This window comes from Protomyctophum parallelum (genome assembly GCF_964188405.1).
Source record: "Protomyctophum parallelum genome assembly, chromosome: 20".
Taxonomy (NCBI): Eukaryota; Metazoa; Chordata; class Actinopteri; order Myctophiformes; family Myctophidae; genus Protomyctophum; species Protomyctophum parallelum.
This window is the reverse complement of record NC_139718.1, coordinates 16,251,476-16,267,181: the sequence shown is the minus strand read 5'-3', so window position 1 is coordinate 16,267,181 and position 15,706 is coordinate 16,251,476. Positions and strand designations below refer to the sequence as shown.

The following is a 15,706-nucleotide window of genomic DNA, read 5'->3' as shown; positions in this document are numbered from 1 at the left end:
GACACCCACCCGCATTGTTACATTTTTTTGACGGATCTGTACTCATCTAAAAAATTGCCAATAAGGAATCCCCAAAACGGAAAGCCATCTTGGGGACGGAAAACTTTTATTCCTGCTTAAAACAACTTGAAACAGCCCATCTACAACATGGCTCTCAACACGCATTGAGAGCTTGTAATACCTTGTCGGCCGTTTTCGCTGCGCAACATACAGCTTCCTTAGAAGACATGCTGGCTTCACATATGAGAACTTTCATTCATGCACACACACAGACAACGGCAGGCAGATGTTCCATCAATAATGCGTATATGGATGGATATATTCTGTCTAACAACTCGTATAGTATAACTGAATCGGTGCTGTACTAGAAGTGAAACTGTATAGAGCACCGAAGTCTGACGTCACTTTCAGTAGAGGGCGTCAGTCCCCAGGTTCATGTATTTTTTTAGTTGCATTGAAATCGCCATATGGGGATTTTAGATCGCTTCATATAAGAACTGTGTTTGAAAAATAAACCGATCATCTCAGCCTTTTGGTCAGGGGGGTGGCTGTGTGTCGTTAATGATGTTGATTAATATTTGATACAGCCATTTTCTGGAGAAAATGGAATTAATGTGGCCGCAAAAGCCTTGAAACTACATATGAAGGCAATGTCGCTGCTAATATACGTCACGCCCAGCCGTCAATACATTGCGTTCCTGAGATTTCTCGCTGACATAAGCTCAGCTGGTGGTGACTCAACTCGTACTAACCACGAAACATTAAATATCAATAAAATAAAAATACAAATAAACGTAATTAACATTCAGTTTATGTTGTGCGACAGGCAGATGCAGCCACCCGCCTACCCGGAAATGTAGTCTCTGGGTTATTTGACTAGTGTCTAACGCTTATTTTGTTACTCTTTGGGTATATTTGTACATTTCCACCTTCAGTCGATGCTTCATATCCATATGAGTGAAAAGGCCGGGGTGATCGGTTTATTAGAACGCAGTTCTTATATGAAGAGATCTATAATCCACCTATGGCGATTTCAATGTAACTAAAAAAATACATGAACCTGGGGACTGACGCCCTCTACTGAAAGCGACGTCAGGACTTTGGTGCTCTATATCTGCACTGTGGTGTTCAGTAGTAGTTATACTACTGACCACAGTGCAGATATACAGTTATAACTGTATATAACTGTCAATAGTAGAATTTTATAATTAAATGTATTAGGGTATGTAGAAGAACTGTACAACTGTATTAGGGTCAATAGTATAACTGCACTGTGATCAGTAGAAGTACAACTGTATATCAGCATTACTTGTTGTCAGTAGTAGAACTGTATATGTGCATTGTGGTCAGTAGCATAACTGTGTAACTGCAGTGTTTACATACGTTTCGAAACAACGGTCCACATTGTCAGACATTAGCAGCAACATGCAGAGCTGTTCCAGTGCGATGAGCTGCATGTCTCTCTCGTCTCCCTGTCCCATCTGGAGCCATTCTAATAGTGTGTCTGGATCCACGTCTGCCATGATGGATCCTGATCTTGAGACACAAAGGCAGACATTATGGATAAGATGAGATGGTTGGCTGGACTGTGTGCCATTCCCCTGCTTGCCTTTCAAAATAAATTATGTAAAATCGATTTCCATGTGTGTGATTATTTTTGTTATTCAGACTTGATAAAGCAAATCTGATTCCATGCTGGATAGAATAAAACATTGGCTGCCAGCCTGAAGAATAGCCTAGCACTATTAGTATGAGAAAAGTGTTATTGCCATTTAGAAGGAAAGGATTTGTGCCATAATTCTCATATAGGTTCTTAGCCCCACTCACCTGGCTCAGTGTCCAATCACTGCTCAAGATGCTGCCACTCTTTGGGCCTCATTCAACCGCTCTCACCTGTCGAGAGAGAGGAAGATTATAAAAACAGCATAAACCAATCAAAAACAAAGATGATTTCCCCATAGATCAATTTGATTGGCTCAAAGGCAGAATTGAACTGGAAACACGTGTGAAGGTGTTTCCGTGTGTTATCAGTTCAAACCTGAAACCTCCTGAAAACCTGCCTGACCGGCAAAGAAAATGACATAGTGAAAGTGAAACTGATTGGTAAGCAATCACAGGCAATCAGCTGAAAACCATCCAATTCTGGCAATGGGTCGATTGCTAAAAGTAGTTAAAATAATGCATTGAGAATGAATTCACTGTGCTATTGCCAGCGTCAAATGACACAAACCACTACTTTAATCTAAAAGGTCTATTTGATGTTATCTAAACGTCTCAATATTTCACAGCAGGCTCAGATATTTTCTAATACAGTATGTCAAGAAGGCCAGGTGCCTACAAGGGTTGTGTTCCTATTAGAAATTATATAAGTTGCATAATTGTGCGTGAAAATCCGTCGTTTCTGAAATACTCAGACCAGCCCGTTGGCTCCAAATACCATGCCAGATGAAAATTCACGTAAAATCATTAATTTAATTTAACTTAAATTTTTTAAATTAATTTTTTAACTGCTGCAGTTCAATTTTGAAAATGTAACTGCAGCAGATGGTCTTAACCATGTCTACAGGCCTAAATGCGTTTATGCCATATGATTGGCTGTTTAGAAATGTGTGTTAACCCATTAAGATCTGAGGCAGTTTTCTGAAAAACTTTTTTATAGTGGTGAAACCCAGTGAGATCACTGTTACTACGGTTTACAAGTAAAGGAAATATTAGAGAAAGAAGAAATAATAATACCAGCACAGTATTAGTACGGTATAGTTGTATTATACATGTGTTGTATTCAGTGACAGCACTGTGTGCGAGAGAAGTTTCTAATATAAAAGTGTACTTCTCACCCCTATATGTTTCGAGCATCAATTATTTTTTTCCCCCTTTTTTTAATACGTTTTACTTCTGTTGCAGACCATGGCTCTAAAACACACCCAGGATATGGGCGCAAGTACATTGTCTTTTTTTGTGACTGATAGGGCACGGGCACATAGTTGTGTCAAGAGGCAGGAAGAAAGCACCTAGACCAGGTGTCTCTTCCTAGTTTTAAACAGATGGTGGATGGAAATGACGCTTGTGCGTGGCTTCAACTTGTAGCGTCTGCAAAAAACGGAAACGATTTGCCAACGCTACCAGTTGAAGCTGCGCGCTTGCGTCATTTCCATCCACCATATGTTTAAAACTAGGAAGAGACACCTGGTCTAGGTGCTTTCTTCCTGCCTCTTGACGCAACTATGTGCCCGTGCCATATCAGTCACAAAAAAAGACATTTCTGATTGAGAGTATAGTACTGACACCACTGCACACCAGGAGCCATTACCACTTCAAATACAACTCAACAGGACCTAACGTTTGGAGACCATCAGGCCCAACTTGGTTAGGAACTGCTTGCAACAGAACTGCCATTTGGGATAATGGTTGCGAGAAATTGCATGTTACAAGGTGTTGCGTGGTGAATCATTGGTCTGGCCTTTAGAGAGATCCTCTTATTAAACCCATGAATCCCTCAGCATTCTGCCTCTGAAAGGTTTACAATGTCAAACACCAGCTCAGGTCCTACCATCAAGCCTAAATCTGACCCACTGGCTGACCCTTGCCCAGTAAACTAAGGCTAGAGGAGATTGCTTAATTGGAAATGTAGTAGTCATGGTCCACTTTTAGTAAACACAGCTAGTTTAACTGGAGCAAAGTTGAAAAGTCTTAGTGAAAACAAGAAAAGGCAAAACTAGTTATCTGTAACAATAAGCTTTAGTTTGGCTCCCACCTGATATAATAAGATGACATACATGTCACTAGTATACCTAATACCTATATCAAAAGTACTTAACGTTACTATACTTATCTAGGGCCAGACAGACTTGTTTGTAAAACTGTAAAGCCATCTGGCAGAGTCGGCAGACATGTTGTTTCTCTCTAGTAAACAACAATAAACCCATCTATCTGATAATCTGACAGTGACATTTTCCGTCTAAATGAACACGGATGAGTCCGTTTACCATTTTACTCTTTCGGGTCAACAGAACCAGAACATGATCCATGTTGCAAAATAACGTAACGAACAATCAGTCTGGGTACAAACAAAAGCATTTGGCCTGCTAGGCTAACGATAGCTAACGAGCATAAAACAGTTTAACCCTGGTTAAATTGTGTTGTTTCCGCATCTAAATGGACCAAGTAACATCAACCAACTAACCGACTTGCCAGTGTTTAAAAGCAGTTCTTTAAACATTTCTAGGAATAGGGATTGTTGTCTTTGGTTAGCGTTAGAGTTAGCTCAGTTAGCCGATGTGATATTGACTGGCAGCTATAGGCATTCATAACTAGACGTTAAAATAACACATTGAAGACATTTCATGAATATAAAAAAATTACCAATAATGACATATTGTACTAGAAGACCAACATGAAAACATGTCCCTAAAAAAGCTGCTGTTTTGAGCAGCTGCTAGCTATTAAAGGGTAGCCCCGTTAGCTAAGCTAGCAGCTGAAGAATATACACTTTAATCCTCCTAAACATTCATCTTTATAATGGTACATTTATGTTCCGTCTAGTATAAATATAGAATATCATGTTGATATTGAGGTTAATAGTCGGTTCTGTGTTCTCCGTGTGGCCTGTTAGTCGTAGCGGCGTTCAAGTTCCAGGACAGCCGGAGGCCGCGGCCCGTCGGCCGGCCATCGACGGCAGGAAAGGCCGTTGAAAGAGGAGAGATGAAGATGAAGACTCACCGTTCACCGTCAAACGCGAGGTGAATTTCAAGGCCGAATGCCTTCTTCAGTCCGCTAGAATGTGAAGAAGACGACGTGTTTAACATGGAGGGGAAACGACTGTCTTCCTCCCGTTTGTTGTAAACGGATCTAAAAGGTCATGATGATGGTAGAAACGAAACGCAGTGAAATGGAGACACTGCTGTGCCTGTGTGCTGCTGATGACGAGGCTCCGCACCTCCCTGCGGCTGCCGACAGGGGGTGCTACCCTGGTGCTACCGACGAGAACACGCACGCGTGCCACGCGCACGCAGAGGGAGAAATTAGTTTGGAATGGATTGTTGTTAGTAACTCGACCGGTCTCGATTCTAGTTCCACATACGCGTGGTTGGCTCCCTTGCGATGTTGTCACCCTTGCAAGGTGTTGGTGTGTAAATGCAGACCGGGAAGTAGATGGAAATATTGCATGTGTTGTGTTGTGTTGTAATGTATGACAGTGTTTGTAGCAAAGAGTAAGAAAGGCTAAATAGGCTAGAAAAATGAAATTACATCCAGGATATGACAGTATGTAGTATGATTTGAACATGAAGTCATGAACAGTGAAACAGTAATGAGGCGCAATTTTATGTTGCTTCACCATACCGTACTGTACTGTACCATAATGTACTGTACTACCGTACTATACTGTACTATGCAGCAGTAGTACACATGTACTGTAGCCTACTGTGCTATATAGGCTACCATGTGATATTCTCCTACAGCACTGCCACCAAAGCGTGGAATGCCCTGACCCCCACCCTAGTTAAAACAGAAGTTTACATATTTTAAATCAGGCCTGAAAATCCACCTTTCAGCAGGCACAATTAAGGGAGAGGAAATGATCACCCCCCACACACACACACACACACACACACACCATCCCCCCCCCCTCAACGCTGTACATTGTGTTTTTCCTGTGATGATACTGAATTTTGTCATTCTTCATGTCATGTCTATGAATTGATTACATAGGGCCGAAATGGAAACAAGGATTTTTGTTGTGCCATCCCTTTTGGACTAAATGTTTGACTTTTTTACATCTCTGTTTAATAAACGTTTCAATCAATCAAATATATAAATGTGTATTAGCGTGAGAACAATGCCTTCCATAATGACATTCATGTTAACTTTTCATGAATACAAAGCCCTATCGATGATGTCACTGGTAGGCGGACATCTGAACTGTCCACAGCAACTTCCTATGGTTGAGTGGGGAACATAGAACCTTTAGTGCAGTATATTGGACCAATCGTTCATTTTATGATAAAAGTGTTGATATATATGTTGGAAACAAGACTGGATATTGGGCCATCCCAAATTCTCATCCTGGTGGGCGTGGCAGCAATTTTTCAGCCACTCCCATCGACACTTTGAACGCACCTTGCGGCCTCAGGTCCATCCCGGGGCCAAGAGTCACTTCCCAATCAATCAATAGGAGACCCAATTGATTGATTGACCAATCAATCAATCAATCAGAGACCCCGCATCTCCGCGGCTGGGGAGTCGCAGCACCTCTTGGAGAGTCGCCTCGGGGAGAGTCACCTCTCCCTGAGTGCATGATCCTCCCCCACCCGGGGTCCCCTACCAACTACCAACGACCTCAGATCAAACGAGACCACCGGCCCGCTCAAAGCTGGTGGTAAACTCCATCTAAGGCTAAATACCGGCACGAGACTAGCGGACAAGTACTGTGAGGGAAAGTTGAAAAGAACTTTGAAGAGAGAGTTCAATTAACAGGGCGTGAAACCGTTAAAGGGATTTTTTGGTTTTCTGTGCTCAATTTCACCCAAAAAAACTGAACTTTTAATATTCAGTAGATTTTCTATGGTCTAGGGTTTTCTGGCTCAAACAAGTGCTCAGATTTTCCTGCAGTTTGTGATGTAAGAGCCAGCAAATCCCATATATGTCAATGGGAGTTGCCAGCAGATTGTTTTACTTCCATTGCAGCTAAAAAGGCTTCCAGACCCCAGAGAAAACTCCAGACCACAGAAGATTCACTGGATATTCAAAGTTCAGGTTCTTTGGGTGTAATTGAGGTCATAAAACCTAAAAGAAAAACAATAAAAAATAATGAAAATGTATGTCACGAAATTAGTAAACTAGTTGGATCTGTGCTGTCTGCCCTCAGGGGGACCCTGTCCCGCGTCCGCTGCCCTGTGCCCACGCCGGGCTCACTTTCTCAGCGGCGGTGCGTCACGGCTCTGGGTCAGCCTGAAGGGCTCGGGGCGAAGTCGGCTCGCCCAGACCGAGCTTTATACTTGGATGTGTGCTGCAGAATGCAAGAAGTAGCTCTTCGGTGCACAGGCCTCTGCTTTTGTGAGTGAGAATGTGCCAGGTTATGTTATGCATACTGGGTCACCAGTGATTCAGTTTATGGCTGTGTTGTTCCATTCTGCCATAATAATTTGCCTATTTTTTGAGTGTTGTATTCAATTATTATCCCTTATTAATTATTATAAATTTCATACACGACTGAAGGTTATTAAATATTTTGGTCTGTTGTTTGTGTGTGAAACAGTAAGTAAAAAAATCACACCCGTGTGAACTGAACAGTGCAGGCTGTGTGTGTGACCCAAATGCGACTGCAATTAGCTGACTGCTTGGTGCTCGGTGCGAATGGCCTGGCTGCTCAACAGTGTGTGACCCGAATCCGACGCCAATCATCTGCAGCGGTCGCCCTACAGACAGTGTCGTACTCTAAAAATAGACATATCTACAAGTAAGACTCGCAAACGCGGGAAGCGAACGCAGCTCGTGAATTGCAATAACAACAATTAGAATAAATTACGTACTTTTTTTCTTCTTTTTAGTTAGTCATTTTTTTCAAGTCAAGTCAAGTTTTCTACTGTGTGTGTGTGTGTGTGTGTGTGTGTGTGTGTGTAACTCCCATTGCATTTTCCCCACCCCTTTTAGAGGGTATGCACATGACATCATCGTACCTGGAAGTTATGCGGAACGCCCAGAAACTACTTTCTAGCCTTGACAGCACATTCATCCAAACAGAAAAATCCTGTCTGATTGGATTAAACAATGTTAAACTCACCAACATTGGAGCTGTACGAAAAGCTTGAATTATCCTCTTTCTATCTGCAAAGTTTTTGTTTCATAAAAATCCACCATAGAAACGTTATGAGCTACTTTCTGTCAAGAAATGCCCTGCATTTGATTATTTTTATATAAGAGTTTGGAAGTGCTTGTTTTCTTTTCCTGCATTATGTGACATTTAGAATGTCACACATTAGAGCAGGACGGTTGAGTGATTTCTAACGAGCGCGGAGCGCTTCCAAACTCCAGCATACCATGCTGCTCAATGTTTTGCCACTCCTGATGGGAAAATCATGTATGTGCATACTCTCTATTGGTATGAAAGCACTTGACCTTCATGCAACATTTCAGCCTCCTACAGTAAATATTGTGGCTGCTAGAGGGTCGTTTAGGAAGATTTTTTTTTTTAAGATTTTTTTTTGCGGCTTACGCCTTTATTGATTTTTTTAAGGGATAGAAAGTAGGCTGACAGGAAACGGGAGAGAGATGGGGGGATGACATGCGGTAAAGGCCGTGTCGGGTCCGGGAGTCGAACCCGCGGCACACCGCGACTGGATCACCAGTCCGGTGCCCAGACCGTTACGCTACGGCCTGGGCCCGTTTAGGAAGATTTGACCAAACGCTGGCTGCCATTTTGAAAAATGTCTGCCACGCCCACCTGATAATTTGGGATGTCCCAATTTCCAGATTTGTTCCCAATATATCTATCAACACTTTTATCATAAAATGAACGATAGGTTAGCTATGCCCCCTCCCTCACTATTTGGTCTGGGAACAGGTCTGGGAACAGGTCATGGGAACAGGTCTGGGGGGGCACTGGGGGGGCACTGTCTGGGAGGCACTGGGGGGAGCACTGTCTGGGGAGGCACACACTGGGGCGGGGACCGGGGGGGGGCACTGTTTGGGGAGGCACTGTGGGGTTACTGTATGGGGAGGCACTGGGGGGGGCACAGTCTGGGGAGACACTGGGTGGTGTTGGGGAGACACTGGGGGGCACTGTCTGGGGAGGCATTCATTTTGCACAAAAAACACTCCTTGGGCTAAAAACGGCCATAGCAACTTGCCCAAATGTGCTGACCTCTCATAAGATGCAATGGAACATTTCTAACTGCACTTACGTGTAAAAAATTCCCCATCAAACTTTCAGATGCTGTTTTTCTCCCAGTGTGGAGGAAGAATGATTATGATTTTTATTGTGATCTCTCGCCCTTGAAATATATAGTCCTTGGTTTCTGTTGTGTTTGAACAATAATAGCAATTCAAAACAGTTGTCCTCAAAACCACACCTCCAGTCGCTGTCATAAGGAGGTGAGCTCATGAACACGGCAGCAGAGCTGCACGCGCACCTGCAGCCCATCAAGTATAATGTATGCTTCGTCCCGTGATGGTGTCGCGCACGCAGACCTCTACGCTCAGTCGCAACAGTCGCATTTGTGATGCGATGTGAGCTTGTATATCAGCTGTTCTCTGTGCGCAACACTGTTGCGCTTTGAAGTATAAATGTATCCTATGGTGCACCTCACTAGCCAACTCACAAGAGGTTGAATCCCTAATACAGCTATGGGTTGAATGGGACTGAAACCAGCGCTCCCCAAAACAACAGGTTTTGAGATCTGTTGGGAATTGATTACATGAAATAGTCACCCGTGCGCCCAATGTTTGTAAACAAATAATTGGTCTATAGAATGTTAATAGTATGGTCACATATTATGCTAATTACTCAAATTGCTCAACGTGCAACTTTTAGCAACCAAGCTTAATCTCATCTGCTAAGCCTATAGATGATATTTGAATCATACAAGTTTATACTAACCAACATTTCTGGGTGTAACATGGGACCGATGGGGCCGGGCTGCAGTAGACCACTCGTCCTGTCTGGGGCTGGCTTTCCTAGGGGAAATTGGTATAAATTGGTAGGGCCGGGGATTGGTAGAGGGGTCTCACCTGGGAGTGATTGAGAATCCTCTACTCCTCATCATCACAGCACGCACCACCACCAGTGTTGCCATGTCTGATTATTATAACCGATATTGGGCTTGCTTTTCTGTGAAGTTGCTTGTAATATTTTTGGTACATTATGGCACTAGTAGTTGCCGGTTGCAGGTTTTAGGGCTTGCTTCCAAAGTGTATCTGGTCCATAGCTTGTGCAAAGACATTAGAGCTATTGACCAGACAGAGCTAATTTAGGCTTTTCTCCTAATGTTCTTAATGTCCTAATATTGTTTAAAACAGTGGTTCTCAACACTTTCATGTCAAGGACCCTTTTTTCACTTTTCAGAAATGTTTATTGAAAAAAGCAGATCTACTAGCTCACACCGTAGATCGGGTATTTTCAAATATGCCATTAGGTTTAAATTTAAATCCTAGCTCATGATGTGGGCGGCATAGACGCATATAGTCGGTTATTTTGGGCCTGTTTTCATAGACCTGCAGGGCAGGCAGGTTGCTTATTGCTGTCGCAAAATCTGGCAACCACTGGAGGGCACTGTCGCTTCGTTACGGGCTAGCTAGTTTACAACAACAGAAGTTTCATCACATTGCGTCTTGCGTGAGTTATACATGGTAAACATTCACTAAAAGTCCTAATACACACACATACGTTTCTTAAACCGTATACATATTAACTGAATTATGAATGTGTAATATTCTGGGTATATAATGTTGCTGTAGGTAGCAGGTTTATAGGGATCTGTTTGTTCTCCTTGAGAGGTTGGTGTAAAACTTTCAATTAGATTAATTGCACAGATTTCACAAAAAATAGAATATAATTCTACTCTACATACTATTCTAAAAGTATAGTTATTTAGTTAGTCAGAGAGTTCATGTTAACAGGTGGGGGCATACGTGGAGCTAAGGTTAGCCACCTGGTGAATTGAGCCTATGCAATTATGCTTGTCGTGCGAAAAAGTATGAATCGGTTTTAGCACCTACTTAAGTCCAGTTGCCAATGTAGATTACCCACCCATTTCGAAGGGAAAACATTTGCACAATACTGGGACACCAGATGGTAAAGGAAAGGTGGTTAAAGCCCTTGTCCAAACACCTGTTCATTTCTCCTAATATTTCTACAAACACTAATTATGTGTCGTGTGGATGTAATTTTGGACAGCATTTTTCTATAGTGAAGTGACATCTACTTTGCTCTATCTATAAATGTCATGCATCATTTTATCAGGAGAATGCAGCTACCAGTAGCAACAGAACAGACCAGAGGGACAGCCGTAGAGGATGGGTGTGAGGTGAGGTCATGGATGGATGACTGGAAGGATGGGTTGGTACTGTTACTGTATATAGATAGATAGATTAATAATAATAATAAATACAGTCGGTAGTGCTGTCCTGTCACCTCACAGCTAGAAGGTCCTGGGTTCGATTCCCGCTGGGGACGCTGTGGGTGTTGGCGGCGTGTTCTCTCCTCTGCGTCATCAGTTTGTATGTTCTCCCCATGTCCCCTAGGGTAGGTACCCTCACAAAAACATGCAGTAATCCTGGTCTCTAAACTGCCTCCTCCTGGCCAGCTGGGGCGCCTGATGGAGGGGAAAGGAACTGGTTGGAATAACGTGTTCCTTCCATGTGCTACGTCCAACCAGGGAAACTCCCCCGTCAGGTGTAAAGGAGTGGACACTCACTCATGCATGAAGGAAGTGCATGAGTTCAAGTCCGTTTCTCTCCCCAGGTTGGCGGAGGGTGTGTAGAGCCCAGGATCACATTAGAATGATTAGATAATTGACAAAAAATGCGTTACAAAATCATGGGATATAAATTTATTAAAATAATAATACATTTCAGAGATTAATATAGCGCTTTTCTAGGTACTCAAAGTCATGGGGAGGGAGAAACAAACGAAAACATAAAGAACTTTAGGAAAAAGCACATGGTCATGAGGTGTGAATCATGACCGAAATAATAAGGTCGCAGATAAAAGCGGACGAATAAGGTCGCGGATACAAGTGGACGAAATTCGTTTTCTCAGATGGGTGGCTGGCATCTCCCTTAGAGATAGGGTGAGAAGTTCAGTCATGCGAGAGAGACTCAAAGTAGATCCGCTGCTTCTTCGCTTGGAAAGGAGACAACCATGTTCGGGGATCTAGTAAGGATGCTTCCTGAGCATCTCCCCAGGGAGGTCCTCGTTTTACGTCCCACTGGAAGGAGTCCCCGGGGGAGACAAAGGATTAGATGGGAGGATAATATCTACAAACTGTATAAGCGGTTGAAGATGGATGGATGGATCATGGATGGATGGACAGAACAAAAAGACATCGCTTGGATGCACCTGGGACGTATCCTCAGTGATGTATCCCAAGGTCATCAAGGTTTCGGGTCTCGCGAATATCATACCCCTCACTCGGGTGACCCAGCCGGGGTGATCAAGTCCCGACTTGCGTCCCAGTAGCTACCCTCGATCAGACCCACTAGGGAAAGACCAGGGCCACACAATCCGTTGGATCCATTCCGGAACTACTCTGCTGGGACTGGGAGGTATAATTCTGGCATGTGGAAGGACTAGGCCCTGTGGGTTGACTCCTGTCCGGGCCCCTCCTATGTCTCACCCAGGTCCACTCCTGCTCTCACCAGGAGTACCGCCAGGACCTGTGTGTTGCACTAGACTCCCAGCACCAGAAACTTCATTCAGGAGTGGTGGTTTCTTGAGCCGCAATGGTTCTGCAGGCTCCACCTGGGCAAAGGTGGTACTGCAGGCTCCGCTTGCGGCTCGAATGGCCCTCCTAAAGGTCTCATCGAAAGTTTTTGGGCTTCCTCCTCACGGAGGATGCAGGCTGGGGCGCCAGCCGCCAACCCATACTGCTCCCGGGGAGTCGGGGACATATGTCTATACTATAATCAATAAATGTCAAAAACAGTGTAAAACAAGGGGTGGGTATTTAACTGGTCATACTGAATTTAGCAAGAATGCTAAATTCCATCCGTAGTCCCGACTCCAGGAGAAAAACGATTAACAAGGAGAAAAACAATTTACACTAAAAACTAATTTACCACTTACAGTACAGTTGTTTGTAGTGGAAAAAAGGCATTATGTTTGTCTCTCAACACAACCATATTGTTTTGATCACATCCACAGGCTGTGGAAGACATGAATGGCACAGAACACAACTTTAAGCTGCTGAAACAGGAATTACTCAGCCATTTCAAGGTAAGCAGAAACTCTGTATTTGTCATTTAGATCAGTGGTTCTCAAACTGTGGGTTGGGACCCCCAGGGAGGTTCCCACATGACTTTACTGTCACTTTACAGGAGACAGTAAAGTGAAATGGTAAATGGTGCATTTATATAGAGCTTTTATCCAAGGCGCTTTACATATACTGATGGTGGAGGAAACCATGCAAGGCGCTAACCTGCTCATCGGGAGCAATTAGGGGTTCAGCATCTTGCTCAAGAGCCAAGGACACTTCAACAACTCTGGGCAAGCTCACTCCGCTAACGTGAGGCGTTGTGACCTTGTAGATTGGCTATTCACAATATTTATCTGAAACAGAGTCAAACTAAATGTAACTGCTCAATTCCTACAATTCCAAGTGATCATCAGGGTGGTGGGTACCCTGTTCAAATATGATTCTGTTTGGCGTCATGGCCTGAAAAGGTTGAGAATTTAGATGGTAATCGATTGGTAATACTGCATGTTATTATGATGTATTTGTTTATATTGTTTTTATGCTTTATTCAAATAAACATGTTAAATTTCATAAAATCTTTTTTTTTACGTGTGTATTCACAGTTTAGAGATCACTGCTTGTAAACATTGGGTCAGGGGACCCTTTGGGTCTGTAACTGCGAGTGTTAATTAACTGTAACTGTGGATAGATTTATACACTCACATTCAATTTACACTGACAATTTTCTATGTAGATTAGAGTCCCAGAGTTTACACATTTATGAAATGGTCATCCGTGGCCTAATGCATATAAATCTGGCACTGCCATTCCTTTTAAGGTGCTCCTAATCAAGTAACGAGCAGCCATCTTGCTGTTGCATTCTGGGAGATGTAGTTTATGAGGTCTGAGTTGTCATGCCTGACCAGATTTTGGTCAATTCCTGAGTTTTGACTCAACACCCTGTAAGTGGAGATCAGTGGTGTAGAATCTGTAGATCATGACTGTTTGGCTCTATTTTCAGGGATGTAACCTTTACATCAAGGACCTGGATGGCGCCATAGACGATGAGCAACTGCATAGGGAGTTCTCTCCGTATGGATCAATTACAAGTGCTAAGGTGAGAGAGCGATCGTGCAGATCAGTGTGCATTACCAGTGTGATTTACCAGTGTTATGACATCATAACAGCATATGAATCAGTTTATTACCAGTTCAATTTAAAATTTCATCGAATACATACTGTGTATATAATTTTCTTCCGTAATATCATTCAAAAAGTGAAACTTTCATATATTCTCAATTCATTGTGCATAAACTTTTTTTTGTTTTAATCTTGATGATTATGGCGTATAGCTCATGACAATCAAAAAATCCTATCAACAAATTATAGACCACTAAATTTCTTTAAACGAGAAATGTCAACCATCTGAAAAGTATATTATTGTATGCAGTCAATACTTGGCGCACACACACACACACACACACACACACACACACACACACACACACACACCCACACACACACACGGAGAGAGAGGGTGCATGGTACAGTACAGCACAGTATGGTACAGTACAGTATCCTACAGTACAGTATGGGACAGTATTGTACAGTACAGTGCAGTATGGTACAGTATGTTACAGTACGTTACAGTATGCTACAATACGGTACACTATGGTACGGTACAGTAACAGTATGCTACAGTACAGTACAGTAAGGTATTTTACAGTACAGTATGGTACAGTACGGTACAGTAACAGTATGCTACAGTACGGTACAAGTTTATCCTCTGATTGGCAGCAATCAAAGCCATTTTGATGAAACTAAAATTGTTATGGAGATCTAAAGTGATGTCTGTCTTCTAGGTTATGCTGGTGGACGGTTGCTCCACAGGTGTTGGTTTCGTGTGCTTCTCCTCCCCCGAGGAGGCCACCATGGCTGTGATGGAGATGAACGGCCGCGTCGTTGGAACCAAGCCCATCTATGTGGCTCTCGCCCAACACAAAGAGGAACGCAAAGCCTACCTCAAAGACCTCAAAGCCTACCACGCATACTTGGGGGCTCCTTCTCCGGTATGTAGACCATTTGACTAGTGCTGTTTTTAGAAGTGAGGGAAGGCACGCAATAGGGATGTGACGATTATGAAGATTACATGTCAAGATGATTATTGTGGCAAAAATAATTGTGATTAATGATATTATCGCAATAATCAAAATCTGCTTAAAACCTTAAATGCCATTTTTGTTAATCAATTGAACCTGTCAAAAATAGCCGTTCTACAAGCTCACAAATGCGCTCTCCGTTGTATCAAGTATAGAGGGTTTAAGTGGTAGTGAATTTGCAGATCAACAATAGCAAATTCATCCTATAGTACAATTTCACGATACATTTTAATCTCCGTGATATTACTATTGTGAGGTGGTTACGCCCCATCCCTAGCATTGTGAAAACATTATGCATGCGCATTGTGCAATATGACAACATTGTGATCGCGCTCCTTGACATATATGAAAACATTTCATATGAATAGCATGCAAGTGTGAATTACATCAATAAATATGAATGACAAATTCATATTAGGTAGAACAATTTCTGAAAAAGCTCAGAGGTGTTTCTTTTTTGTAGCCTTTTTGTCGCTTTCTCACCTACAATGCACGTGACGCTTCTCCCTGTTTTTCCCCTAAAATGGAAGTGAGCGGGGGAGCTGGGGCCATCTTTGTGACCGGGGCTTACTGAAGGCACAGAAAAGCTTCAGCGTGTTTGGGTGAAGCTCCAGTACCCCCCTCACTCGCAATTGACTTTTGAGAGTTGTGTCTATG

The 15,706-nt window shown here is 42.9% G+C and overlaps 1 protein-coding gene across 3 annotated transcripts in view; it reads right to left on the bottom strand.

Moving 5' to 3' along the window:
* hectd1 (HECT domain containing 1) overlaps nt 1–4,929 on the bottom strand; it is a 36,782-nt gene extending 31,853 nt beyond the window's left edge. For 2 of the 3 annotated variants that reach the window (XM_083792227.1, XM_083792229.1), the window contains exons 1-3: nt 4,720–4,929; nt 1,828–1,893; nt 1,384–1,536 (exon numbers count right to left, since the gene is read on the bottom strand). In XM_083792227.1, the coding sequence (XP_083648353.1) occupies nt 1,384–1,523 (140 nt within the window). In that variant the 5' untranslated portion in view covers nt 1,524–1,536; nt 1,828–1,893; nt 4,720–4,929. The remainder of the gene's footprint in view (nt 1–1,383; nt 1,537–1,827; nt 1,894–4,719) is intronic. The other variant, XM_083792228.1, reaches the window with a different exon arrangement.
* Between the last annotated feature and the right edge of the window lie 10,777 nt (nt 4,930–15,706).